General features: G+C 39.7%; 1 protein-coding gene across 1 annotated transcript in view; it reads right to left on the bottom strand.

Moving 5' to 3' along the window:
• Window positions 1-14872, bottom strand: part of COBL (cordon-bleu WH2 repeat protein) — a 395136-nt gene that overhangs the window by 337595 nt on the left and 42669 nt on the right. The window contains exon 3 of the mRNA XM_075826990.1: window positions 3832-4042. Within this exon, the coding sequence (XP_075683105.1) occupies window positions 3832-4042 (211 nt within the window). The remainder of the gene's footprint in view (window positions 1-3831; window positions 4043-14872) is intronic.

The raw sequence follows: 14872 nt of genomic DNA, 5'->3' as shown, positions 1-14872 counted from the left end.
TTTTGGGTTTCGCTGATATTTCAGTTTATAATGTGGGGGCATATGTAATCTGTGCGGAGTACATCAGGGCATAATAAGAGGGTATAATAATGCGGTAAATAAATAATAATTCATAGATATGTGCCCGGTGTCGCACTGATAAATGGCGCCCGATCTTATCCGCTTTTGGAACACTGCACATTTTGCATCGCCAGATTCTGAAAGCCAGCGGAGCCTTGTGAGGGCTTGTTTGTTGCGGGACAATCTGTAGTTTTCATTGGTACCATTTTGGGGTACATGCGATTTTTTTTTGATCACTTTTTATTCAATTGTTTTGCAATCCTGAGCAAAAAACAGGAATTCTGACACCGTTTTTTAGGTTTTCTTTTTGCGGCGCTCACCGTACGCTATAAATGACATTTTTACTTTATTCTGCGAGTTGGTACGGTTACGGCGATACCATATGTATATAGGTTTGGTCCTTTTTTTTAGCGTTTGCACAATAAAATGACTTATTTATAAAAAAAAAAAATTGTGTGTCACCATATTCTGAGAGCCATAATTTTTTAATTTTTTTGTCAAAAAAGCTGTGTAAGGGCTTGTTTTTTGCGGGACGGATAGAAGTTTTTATTGTTACTATTTTCGGGTACATGCAACTTTTTGATCACTTTTTATTCTTTATTTAGGGAGCGGTGTTAACCAAAAAAATTGTGATTCTGTCGTCGTTTTTTATTGATTTTTTTGGGGTGTTCATCGTGCGGGAAAAATAACATTATAGTTTTATAGTTGGGGTCGTTACGAACGCGGTGATACCAGATATGTGTACTTTTTTAACGTGTTCATTTTTTTTTCTATAATAAAAGTCTTATTATAGGGAAAAAAAGCATTTTGTGTTTATAGAACTTATAACTTTTATTTTTACACTTTTTTTAAAACATTTTTATTACTTTTATTTACTTTCTTTACTTGTCCCACTAGGGGACACTTAGACTTGCAGCTTTGATCGCTGCTAGAGAACATTACACTACACACGTAGTGTAATGTACTCTAACTGTCATTGTGACGTGACTGTCACACTGACAGGAAGCAGAGGAGGAACGGCCGGAGGCTGTTCCTCCGAGGCTTCCGTACATGGCAACCCGGAGGTCATTATCTGACCTCCGATTGCCGTGACAAGCATCGGTAGCCCCCACAATCACTTAGTGGGGGCTGCCGATGTTCACCACACACCAGCGGGCATACGACCAGGACGAGGACTATACATTTTTTCTCTTCTCTTGTTTATTGCGAGTGTTTGTGCATTTATTATGGAGACCATAGAGGTCTCAATGGGGACATTATAAGTGACGATCGATAATCTACTAGAAGTCTTGTGTATTATGCGGTATAACTATTCGATGTATTCCATCGAACGTATGTTACGAGCATTCCCTGTAATCATTTTTTGACCACTTTTTGTGATCCAATTTATATAGGCGATTTAACACAACCGATGACTTCGATCGGTTAGGTACAGGTTAAATTTACCTTCTCCAGTTCTCATTTTATTGGACGCCTGGACACATGTGACTTGTCGTCACGCAGTGATGGCGTCCTTGACAACATGAGATTACATCCTATCGCGTTTTCCCATGTGATTGCTATCACATTGTGTGAACTGTTACTTTTGAACCACATAATGTGAGATTGAGGATTTTATACCCTCTATAGACACCTGCTTGAAAGAGATGCTTTTGTAATACTTCTGTTTCTATTGTGCTGTTGCGATGCACTGATTGCGGAGAATGTGCGGTGGCGTCCTGTGATCGGAGCTGGAACCTGGAGTGTGGTGGACTTCCCTTCTTCGTTTTCTACTCCAAGATTAACAATTGATGTCTTAAATACTTACTATGGATTGAAGATGTATTGTATGTCGGATTTATACACTTTTTGTATTATTATGTAACAAGTTGTTGGTTGTCATCAAGACTAATGTATGATTCACCTGGGAGACCGGGATCACGATTCTCACTGGCTGCAATGTACCATGTGATTATTTGAGTTCACCTATTTAGTATGATGTTTTTAGATGTAATGTTAGGCTTGACAAAGACCCCACACTCACTATGGGTCGAAACGTTGCCTGTTTGTCGTGGATGTTCTGACAATAAAACCACTTTGATTATCTGGAGACGTGTGCTGTTGTTCGACTATTTTACTTGGATATCCACAGGATATGTCATAAATGTCAGATAGATGCGGGTTCCACCTCTGGGACCTGCATCTATCTCTAGAACGGGGCCCCCTAAACCTCGTTCTATCTTACCCGGCTCCGCTGTCTTCCTGCCACTTCACTTCCTGGTTACATGGTCGAGTTAGGCGAACACCGTAACTTGCTGAGCTACGCAGCTTCCGTAACTCCCATACAACTGAATAGTAGTTACGGAAACAGCGTAGCATGCTACGCTGCTTCTGTAACTGACATTCACTACTATGGTGTCGTTTTGGGAGTTTTTCCCTCTTCAAACCTAACATGGTGCCTAAAAGCTATTCTTTTAAAAAGAAGGCCTTAAAATCCACTAGGTACTTCTTCATTTCTGAGGCCTGTGTTTCTGTTAAGTAGCACACTAGCACATGAACAAAAAAAAAAATAGGAAATTTAATTGAAAATTTGAGAAATTGCTCGTATCGTTCTAGAAGAAAAAAGGAACTTTCAAAAAAAATTATGCCAACATAAAGTAGACATATGGGAAATGTGAACTAGTAACTATTTTGTGTGGTATAACTGTCTGACAAGCAGATACATTTAAATTTAGGAAAATGCTAATTTATTTAAATATTCATTACATTTTGGTGTTTTTCACCAATAAACACTGAGTGTATCAACCAAATTTTACCACTAACATAAAGTACAATATGTCACAACAAAACAATCTCAGAATCACTTGGATAAATAATATCATTTTATATATAATTTCATAAAGTGACACATGTCAGATTTGAAAAATGGGGTCTGAGCTTTAAGGCCGAAACTAGACTGCATCATTAAGGGGGTAAATATATGCTTTACAGAAGCTACATGGACCATAGAAACTGGTAAATAGGAGGGGAACTATTGACTTATATTGGAGAATTTTCTAGGCATGCTCGGTGAACTGTGTAGAGGTCACTGTGCAGGAAGGGATAGGAAGGGAGCTGTGTCCATCACCTATTGTTAATGGTAGATCATGTTTTATCTATATGTAGAGGTCTTACCTTTCATTGTAATCCTATCTGGGATGATAATTAGATAACTGCTGAAAAGTTATCTCTACAGAACAGGAAGTATCAGTCTATTGTGTGGCTCAGTGGCCAAAGTGAGAACTGCAACATTTTAGGATTACTTTTTAATACATATAATGACATAGAAAAGAAAATCACCATAAATTCTTAAAAATGATGTTTAACATAAAAACTTGATTTAATACAATAGCAGATTTTATAATGACATGTTCCCTTTAAGATATATTCACATAAAACTCCCTTTCAATAAAAGGGTATGTTCACAAAAGGTCATTACGTACGTAATTGACGGACGTATTTCGGCCGCAAGTACCGGACCGAACACAGTGCAGGGAGTCGGGCTCCTAGCATCATAGTTATGTACGACGCTAGGAGTCCCTGCCTCGCTGCCGGACAACTGTCCCGTACTGTAATCATGTTTTCATACCCGTGTGAACATACCCAAAGGCTTTGGATCTTTGAAGTATTAGAAATTTAGGTCTATAAAAAAAATAATATTAAGTCTAATTGTCAGCAGCAATCTGAGCTACCAAAGAGTGAACTATTTGCTATAGAAGCATTTACAATTGCTGAAAATTTTCTTTGACTTACCTCAGGAATCTTTGGAGGTGGCTTTCGGATTTTGACTTCTGTGACTTTCTCCTTCAGAAAAATTGTTTCTACATCTAAAGTTCCAATGAGGGTGTTTGGCCTTAAAGTCAAGGGTTGCTGTGATGCTCCGGAGCGCACCTCAAAAGTATGTTGAGCAGGATTCAAGTGATGTTGGCTGCACAGGTCCACTAAAAAGTCCATTACTGCTTTACTAGAAAAAAAAAAAATGATATTTTAAACAATTTAACAAGTCACAATAGTAAAATAACTTAAAGAATAAGTTTGTGTTCATATTAGTGTCAGTTCTTAATGGTGCTCAGACAGAACTGTTGTTAAACTAATCCTAGTGAGCTGTACTAGGTCAGAATTCCGTCTTTTTTCATGGTAAGTATAGAACTACACACTATGCTATTCTTGCCATTGAAAAAGGAACAGAAACCTACGAAACCTAGTGTGAACAAAGCCTTACTCAAACCAGTGGCGTAAATACCGCCGTAGCGGCTGCTATGGGGCCCGCGGCATGAGGGGGCCCGTGTCGCCCACCGACACGGGCCCCCACCATGGCCGGAGGCTCCGCTAGCAGCCGCTATGGCTGCTACAGCGCAACGCCACTGAACACTACGGCAGAGCAGGGAGGTATCTCCCCGATCTGCCATTAAACAAAAGACATGTATCTCCTATCCACAGGATAGGGGATACATGTGTGATCGCTGGCATTGATAGGGAGAACGGGGGACTGAAAGTCCCCTGAAGTTCTCCATCACAAACCTCGGACTTCCGGGGTCTGTGTCGGCAGCTCCGTAGAAAGCAATGGAGCGCCGGTCGCTCTTGTGCGCATGCGTGACCAGCGCTCCTTTAATTTTTATTGAGCTGCGCAGACTCCGGGAGTCAGAGGTTGTCATGGAGAACTTCAGGGGACTTTCAGTCCCCCGTTCTCCCTATCAATGCCAGCGATCACACATGTATCCCCTCACCTGTGGCTTGATTTTTGCGGGACAAGTTGTAGTTTTTCGTAGCACCATTTATTGTGCCATATAATGTACTAGGAAATGGGAAAAAAATTATTTGTGGGGTATAAAATGAAAAAAACAGCGATTCCTCTATAGTTTTTTGTGCTTCGTTTTTACGGAATTTACTGTGCAATTAAAACAACATGTTAACCTTATTATATGGGTCAATATGATTACGGCGATACCAAATATATATAGTTTTTTCTAGATTTTACTACTTTTACAAGTAAAAACCTAAGTGTAAAAAATAAAATTATATTTTGTGTCGTCAAATTCTGAGAGCCATAACTTTTTTATTTTTGAGTCAATTAAGTGGTATGAGGGCTCATTTTTTGTGGGATAAACTGTAGTTTTTAATTATAACATTTTGGGGTACATGTGACATTTTGATTACTTTCTATTTCATTTTTTGTGGGGGATGAGGTGACCAAAAAATAGAGATTCTGACTTTTAATTTTTATTTTTTTACGGCGTACACCGTGCAGGTTATTTATTAGTCTCCCCTAGGGGACTTCAACCAGCAATCGTTAGATTGCTTGCACTATATACTGCAATACTAATGTATTACAATATATCGTGATTCTGACAGGCATCTATTAAGCCCTGCTGGAGGCATTGCTTAATAGGAGAAACAAAGATGGCAGACCTGGGGGCCTTCATTAGGCACCTAGGCAGCCATAGCAACCTTCGCCACCCCGCAATTGCATTGCGGGGGGCACAATGAGCTTTTAGAGGAGGTCGCCCCCTCTTTCTAACGATTTAAATGCCGGGGTTGCTATTATCCGCGGCATTTAATAAAGTTAAACGAGCGGATCGCGCTCGAGCGCGATCTCGTTTGTTACTCTGGAGTGTCGGCTGTAACATACAGCTGACACCCGCATCGTATGGAGCGGGTTCACTCCGTGAGCCCATTCCATACTTTCCCTACCCGACTTTGGCGTATGGATACATCAAATGTCGGGATGGGTTAATGTGGGCAAATTGTTCTGTTTTAGATCAGAACATAAAATCGCTGTCTAATCCTTTTTATTTTATTTTTCTTATTTTGAATTATTGTGATACAAACACAACGGACAGTAATACAGAATAATACTTCACACAATACCTTAAAGATTCCCAACCCACCCCACAGATCCAAAGAGAGAGAAAAAAAAATGATCCACATCAATTCCAGGAAACCCAAAGGTCCCCCCATTTACAGAGTTTGTTCTGCTTTATAGCTCTTGTCTTCTCATACATTTTGAAAAAAGGGGGAGACTTCATCCATTTCCTTGCAATAACTAGTTTAGCGAGCAGTAAAACTCTCAAAGTTGTGAAAACAACACCCTTGCCAGATCTTCAGTACAATTCAAAGGTGCTAGCTGGGCAAATTGCGAGGTCTTTCGATCTAGCCTGGATGCCACTTCTTTAACCCCTTCCCGCTCCTGGACGTACTATTAGGTCATGGTAACTATAGCGTTCGCGCTCCATGACCTAATAGTACGTCTCGGGAGTAACGGCCGTTTCGGCCGTCCTCCCGACACATACAGGAGCTGTGACAGCTGCTGTCTCGTACAGCAGATGTCACAGCTCCTACAGCGGGGACCGATCGCTGTGTCCCCGCTGATTAACCCCTTAAAAGCCGCGTTCAATAGGGATTGCGGCTTTTTAGGGGTTAAGCTACAATCGCCGGCCTGCTACATGATAGCGGCCGGCGATTGTAACTATGGCAACCGGACACCAAAAAATGGCGTCCGGCTATGCCATCGACAGAAGCCTAGTGGGTCCTGACAAAGTGAGGACCCACTATGCTTGCTGTCAGTGAGTAGCTGACAGTTCTAATACACTGCACTACGCATGTAGTGCAGTGTATTAGAATAGCGATCAGGGCCTCCTGCCCTCAAGTCCCCTAGTGGGATAAAGTAATAAAGTAAAAAATAAGTAAAAAAAAAGATGTGTAAAAATAAGAAAATAAAAGTTTTAAAAGTAAAAATCCCCCTTTTTCCCTTATCAGTCCTTTATTATTAATAAAAATAGATAAATAAACAAATAAACTATACATAATTGGTATCGCCGCGTCCGTAACGGCCTGAACTACAAAATGATTTTGTTATTTATCCCGCGCGGTGAACGCCGTAAAATAAAATAATAATAAACCGTACCACAATCACAATTGTTTGGTCACTTCACCTTCCAAAAAATAGAATAAAAAGAGATCAAAAAGTCGTATGTACCTAAAAATGGTAATGATTGAAACTACAGTTCGTTACGCAAAAAATAAGTCCTTGCACGGCTTTCTTGATGGAAAAATAAAAAAGTTCTGGCTCTTAGAATAAGGAAACACAAAAAGTGATTTTTTACAAAACGTATTTTATTGTGCAAACGCCATAAGACATAAAAAAAACTATAAACATATGGTATCGCCGTAATCGTATCGCCCTGCAGAATAAAGTGAATATGTAATTTATAGCGCACGGTGAAAAAATAGAATAAAAACACAATAGTAGAATTGCTGTTTTTTAGTCACCATGCCACCTAAAAATAGAATAAAAACTGATCAAAAAGTTGCATGCACCCCAAGAAAACTACAATGAATTCCTTAAGGGGTCTAGTTTCCAAAATGGGGTCACTTTTGGGCGGTTTCCACTGTTTTGGCACCACAAGACCTCTTCAAACCGGACATGGTGCCTAATAAAAAAGAGGCCTCAAAATCCACTAGGTGCTCCTTTGCTTCGGAGGCCGATGCTTCAGTCCATTACCGCACGAGGGCCACATGTGGGATATTTCTCAAAACTGCAGAATCTGGGTAACAAGTATTAAGTTGTGTTTCTCTGGTAAAACCTTTTGTGTTACAGAAAAAAATGGTATAAAAAGGATTTTCGGACAAAAATAAATATGTAAATTTCACCTCTACTTTGCTCTAAATTCCTGTGAAACACCTAAAGAGTTCATAAACTTTCTAAATGCTGTTGTGAATACTTTGAGGGGTCTAGTTTCTAAAATGGGGTGTTTCATAGGTGTGTCTAATATATAGGCCCCTCAAAGCAACTTCAGAACTGAACTAGAACCTAAAAAAAAAAAAAAATGAGGCAATACTTCGCTTCTCCTAATGGGCATTGCCTACTCCAAGATGACCCCAGTTTTGACCGTTTGTATAAACGGAGACCCCTATTAGACCGTTTCAGTGCCCGGTTTTCCCAAGTATACACCACCGAGAAGTGTATTTCTATTGATGAGTCCCTGGTACATTTTAAACGGAGGGTTCAATTCCGCGAGTACCTGCCGGGTAAGAGGGCAAGGTATGGCGTGAAGATGTATAAGCTGTGCGAGTGCATCAGGGTATACCTACAAATTTAGGATATATGAAGGGAAGGACACCAGTGCTCAGCCCCCAAAATGCCCCCCCTTACTGGGAGTTAATGCAAAAATTGTGTGGAATTTGGTGCACCCACTACTGGACCAGGGTTACCACCTCTACCGGGATAATTTTTATACCAGCATCCCACTCTTCAAGTGCCTCGCTTCCAGAAGTCCTGCAGCATGCGACACTGCTAGAAGAAATCTGAGAGGCCTCCCTAAGACTCTGCTTGGGCAAACACTCAGAAGGGGTGAGAGCAGGGCACAATCTAGCAGCAACATATTGTGTGTCAAGTACAAGACAAGAGAGATGCCACACCAGTACCCATGTACCTGTATGAGGTACCAGTACAGAGACCCCCAAACCGGACTACAATAAGTACATGGGAGGGGTGGACTTGTCAGATCAAGTCCTGAAGCCCTACAGCGCCATGCGGTGTGGTATAAGAAGCTGGCCGTGCACATCATACAGATGGCATTGTACAACGCGTACGTGCTACGTTGATGTGCAGACCAGACGGGAACTTTCCTGGAATTTCAAGAGGTGGTTATCAAGAAACTAATTTTTAGGGACCAAGAAGGGGGGGGCACCCAGTATTCTGGAAGCGGGGCCACACGCATCGTACCAGGACAACACTTTTCAGGAGAAGTTACCCAAACTGGCAAGAAAGGAAAAAGTCAAAAGAGGTACAAAGTCTGTTATAAGAGGGGGATAAGGAAGGACACAACATATCAATGTGACACGTGTCCCGAAAAACTAAGGCTCCGTATGAAAGAGTGCTTCAAAACGTATCATACATCGCTTGATTTTTAATCTACCCCAGTTTTACTTACCCTGATGCCCTCCGCACAGCTTATCCCCCTCATCTTTCCCTTCTGAGCCCTGCTGTGTGCCCAGGCAGCTGATAAAAGCCACATTGAGGGTATTGCCATACCCGTGAGAACCCACATTGCAGTTTATGGGGTGTATGTCTCCGGTCAAAATACTCACTACACCTCTAGATAAATTCCTTAAGGGTGTAGTTTTTAAAACGGGGTCACTTCTTGGGGATTTCAACTGTACTGGTACCTCAGGGGCTTCTGCATACATGACTTTGCACCAGAAAATCCCCAGTAGGCCAAATGGTGGTCCTTTCCTTCTGAGCCCTCCAATGGACCCAAACGTCAGTTTATCACCACAAATTGGGCATTTCCGCACTCAGGACAAATTGGGCAACAAAATGGGGTATTTTATTTCTTGTGAAAATAAGAAATTTTCAGCCAAAACTGCATATTATTGGAAAAAATTTATTTTGTTTGAATTCCCAGCTCAATTCAAATAAGTTATGTGAAAAAACTTTGGGGTCAAAATGGTCACAACACCAATAGATGAATTCCTTGAGGGGTGTAGTTTCCAAAATGGGGTCACTTCTGGTGGGTTTCCATTGCTACGATACCTATGGGGCTCTGCAAATGCGACATGGCACCCGAAAACCAATCCAGCAAAATCTGCACTCCAATGAACACACAGCGCTCCTTCCCTTCTGAGGCCTCCCATGGGCCCAAACAGCCGTTTATCGCCACAAATGGGGTATTGCTGCACTCAGGAGAAATTGGGCAACAAAATGGGGTATTTTGTTCCCTTTGAAAAGAAGAAATTTTTATTAAAAATGACATCTTATTGAAAAAATTAAATTTTTTTAATTTCACAGATCAATTCAAATACGTGCTGTGTAAAAACTGTGGAGTCAAAATGGTAACAACAACCATAAATTAATTCCTTGAGGGGTGTAGTTTCCGAAATGGGGTCACTTTTGGGGGATTCCTACTGTTTTGGCACCTCAACACCTCTTCAAACCTGGCATGCTGCCTAAAATATAATAAAAAAACAATAGTAGGATTGCTGTTTTTCAGTCACCACGCCACCTAAAAATAGAATAAAACCTGATCAAAAAGCCGCATGCACCACAAGAAAACTACAATAAATTCCTTGAGGGGTCTAGTTTCCAAAATGGGGTCACGTTTGGGCCGTTTTTACTGTTTTAGCACCACAAAACCTCTTCAAACCGGACATGGTGCGTAATAAAAAAGAGGCCTCAAAATGCACTAGGTGCTTCTTTGCTTCTGGGGCCTGTGTTTCAGTCCACGAGCGCACTAGAGACACATGTGGGACATTTCTAAAAACTGCAGAATCTGGACAATACAGATTTAGTAGTGTTTCTTTGGTAAGACCTTCTATGTTACAGAAAAAAATTTAATACAATTGAAATTCAGCAAGAAGAATTTAATTTGCAAATTTCACCTCTACTATGCTTTAATTTCTGTGAAATGCCTGAAGGGTTAAATAAACTTTCTAAATGCTGTTTTGAATACTTTGAGGGGTTTCGTTTTCAAAATGGGGTGTTTTATGGGGGTTTCTAATACATAGGCCCCTCAAAGCCACTTCGGAACTGAACAAGTACCTTAAAAAAAGGCTTTTAAAACTTTCTTAAAAATATGAGAAATTGCTGTTTATGTTCTAAGCCTTATAACGTCCAAGAAAAATAAAAGAATGTTCAAAAAACTATGCCAATCTAAAGTAGACATATGGGAAATGTGAACTAGTAACTATTTTAGGTGGTATAACCGTCTGTTTTACAAGCAGATGCATTTAAATTCTGAAAAATGCTATTTTTTTATACATTTTCTCTAAATTTTGCAATTTTTCACCAATAAACACTGAATATATTGTCTAAATTTTACCACTAACATAAATCCCAATGTGTCATGAGAAAACAATCTCACAATCGCTTGGATATTTTTTATATATTTTCTCTAAATTTTGCAATTTTTCACCAATAAACACTGAATATATTGTCCAAATTTTACCACTAACATAAAGCCCAATGTGTCACGAGAAAACAATCTCAGAATCGCATGGATAGGTTTAAGAATTCCGACGTTATTACCACATAAAGTGAAATATGTCAGATTTGAAAAATGGGCTCTGAGCCTTAAAGGGGTTGTCCCAAGTTGACTCCAATTTTTTTTTTTTTACACATTCTAAGCAGGAAATGAATTTGAAAACATTTGCTGTTAAAAAAAATTAAAAATTCATTTCCTAAGTGCCTTTTTTTTACACTTGATAACTCAGCAAGTGCTGGTTATCTTTTCTAAAAAGGGGCGTGAGCGGCTTGATGTCAATCAAGCCGCTCCGCTCTGCAGTGTGCGCGCTCCCGATGTTGCTAGATACTGTAGTTCTAGCAACATCAGGAGAATGTTCGTCTCAAGCGGGCATGGTAAGCCCGATTGAGACGAACTTACCGTGAATGTACTGTACACTACACTACACTACACTACACTACATTGCATTCACCCCGTTTCGGCAAGCCACTTTTCCCTCCCACACCCTGTCACTACATTTTTGTACCCGCCGCATCGGTGCTGCATCAGCACCCGGCGAACAACTAAAAATATATTAAAAAAATGAACTCACCTAAGACGTTCTAACGGCGCTCTGAACGGTCCCGTCACTTGCCATCTTCCTTCTTCTTGGCGCCGCTCGCATTTATAGTAACAATGCGTTGTGGCGCAGATAACGTAATCATATCAGGCCCACGTGATTATGTCATCTGCGCCCACCGCTCTGTTATTGTGAATGGGAGAAGAAAAGTGACGGGACCGTTCTGCTCTTCGTGGGAACGTCTTAGGTGAGTTTATTTTTGTATGTATGTTGTCATGTATGTGTATATGTGCATGTATGTTTGCATGTATGTATGTATGTATGTATGTTTTCTTGTATGTATGTTGTCATGTTTGTATGTGTATATGTGCATGTATGTGTATATGTGCATGTATGTTTTCATGTATGTATGTTTGTATGTATGTATGTATGTTTGCATGTATGTTTGCTTGTATGTATGTTTGCTTGTATGTATGTTTGCATGTATGTATGTTTGCATGTATGTATGTATGTATGTATGTTTGTATGTATGTTTTCATGTATGTATGTTGTCATGTTTGTATGTGTATATGTGCATGTATGTTTGCATGTATGTAAGTTTTCATGTATGTATGTTTGCATGTATGTATGTATGTATATATGTACATGTTTGTATGTATGGTTGAATGCAAGTATGTATATTTGCATGTATGTATGTTTGCATGTATGTATGTTTGCATGTATGTATGTTTGCTTGTATGTATGTTGTCATGTTTGTATGTGTATATGTGCATGTATGTTTGCATGTATGTATGTTTGCTTGTATGTATGTTTGCTTGTATGTATGTTTGTATGTATGTTTTCTTGTATGTATGTTGTCATGTTTGTATGTGTATATGTGCATGTATGTGTATATGTGCATGTATGTGTATATGTGCATGTATGTTTGCATGTATGTATGTTTTCATGTATGTATGTATGCATGTATGTTTGCATTTATGTATGTTTGCATGTATGTATGTTTGCATGTATGTATGTTTGCATGAATGTATGTTTGCATGTATGTATGTTTGTTTGCTTGTATGTATGTTTTCTTGTATGTATGTTTTCTTGTATATATGTTGTCATGTTTGTATGTGTATATGTGCATGTATGTGTATATGTGCATGTATGTTTGCATGTATGTATGTTTTCATGTATGTATGTTTGCATGTATGTATGTATGTATGTTTGCATGTATGTATGTTTGCATGTATGTATGTTTGCTTGTATGTATGTTTTCTTGTATGTATGTTGTCATGTTTGTATGTGTATATGTGCATGTATGTGTATATGTGCATGTATGTTTGCATGTATGTATGTTTGCATGTATGTATGTTTGCATGTATGTATGTTTGCTTGTATGTATGTTTGAATGTATGTATGTTTGCTTGTATGTTTGCTTGTATGTATGTATGTTTGCTTGTATGTATGTATGTTTGCTTGTATGTATGTTTGCTTGTATGGATGTTTGCTTGTATGTATGTTTGCTATGTTTGTATGTGTATATGTGCATGTATGTTTGCATGTATGTATGTATGTTTGTTTGTATAAATGTCTGTATGGCCATGTATGATACTGTCTGCTGGCGCCCTGTATCTAAGCCAACTTTGCCGCAGGCTTCTATACATGGTATAACAGTCAGTATCACACATGAAAGTGAAACTAAGCCTACGACATGTTTTATTTCATTTTTTTTTATATTTTTGATTTTTTACAGGTTTGGTGTTTGGACTACGTCGGTTTCGAGGACTACTTAGATTACACTTTTTTTTTCATCAATAAAATGGTTAATGAGGGTTGTGTTGGGGGTGCTTTATTTCAATAAAATATTTTATCTATATCTTTGTCTTTTCTTTTCAAGTTTTATTACTATCACTTTAGTAATGGCCGCTGTCTGAGTGACAAGGTCCATTACTAAGGGGAGGCTTAGTGTTAGCCGGTACAGAGGCTAACACTAAACACCATTATTACCCCGGTACCCACCACCACCAGGGGTGCCGGGAAGAGCTGGGTACGATCCAGTACCCGACCATCTGTTGTGATGGTCGGGCTCTGGGGCGGCCGCAGGCTGGTATTACGAGGCTGGGAAGGGCCAAAAACAGTGGACGTTCCCACCCTTGTAATGCTAGGCTGCTGCTGCTGTGTTGTATCTGGTTGGTTATAAAAATGGGGGGGACCCCACGTCATTTTTTTTTATTATTTATTTATTTATTATTTTTATTAAAAAGACATGGGGTTCCACCCAATTTATCATAACCAGCCACAAACAATACAGTGTTATTAGCCTGGGAATGTACTAAACCAGTGGCCCCTCCCACCCGTGTAATGCCAGGCTGCTGCGGCCTTGTATATGGCTGGTTATTAAAAATGTGGGGGACCCAACGTCTATTGTTAGATTTTAAAAAAAAACGACGTGGGGGTCCCCCACATTTTTATAACCAGCCCGATACAACACAGCAGCAGCAGCCTAGCTTTACAAGGGTGGGAAGGTCCACTGTTTTTGGCCCTTCCCAGCCTCATAATACCAGCCTACGGCTGCCCCAGTACCCGACCATCACATCAGATGGTCAGGTACTGGATCGCACCAAGCTCTTCCCGGCACCCCTGGTGGTGTTGGGTACCGGGGTAATAATGGGTGGTTAGTGCTAGTCTCTGCACCGGCTAACACTAAGTACCGCCTTAATAATGGACGCTGTCAATCAGCCAACTACTATTATCTAGGCACTAATAAAGTTTGAAAAAAAAACACAAAGACAATTTTTTTTTATTGAAATAAGAAATCCCCAACAAAACCCTCGTTAACCATTTTATTAAAATTTTCAAAAAACGTAGACCTACGCAGTAGTCCAACGAATCGAAGATGTAGTCCAATTGGTACATCAAAATCTGCAACAACATAAAAAAAAAGTTATCAATGTGAACAATACCGATACTTATACTCACCTACACACACACACACACAAACAACCACACACAAACATATACACAAACACATATAAACACACACCCATATATTACACAAACACACACATAAACACACAAACACATACACACAAACATACACAAACACACACATATACACACAAACACACACATATACACACAAACATATACACAAACACATGTACACAAACACCCATATATAGACAAACACATACACAAACATATACACACAAACATATACACAAACACACCCACATATACACAAACACACACACATATACACAAACACACCCATATATACACAAACACA

The sequence above is a fragment of the Rhinoderma darwinii genome, chromosome 5 (assembly GCF_050947455.1).
Source record: "Rhinoderma darwinii isolate aRhiDar2 chromosome 5, aRhiDar2.hap1, whole genome shotgun sequence".
NCBI classification, from domain to species: Eukaryota; Metazoa; Chordata; class Amphibia; order Anura; family Rhinodermatidae; genus Rhinoderma; species Rhinoderma darwinii.
Note: the sequence above shows the minus strand (reverse complement) of the source record. Positions and strands in the feature narration are given on the sequence as shown.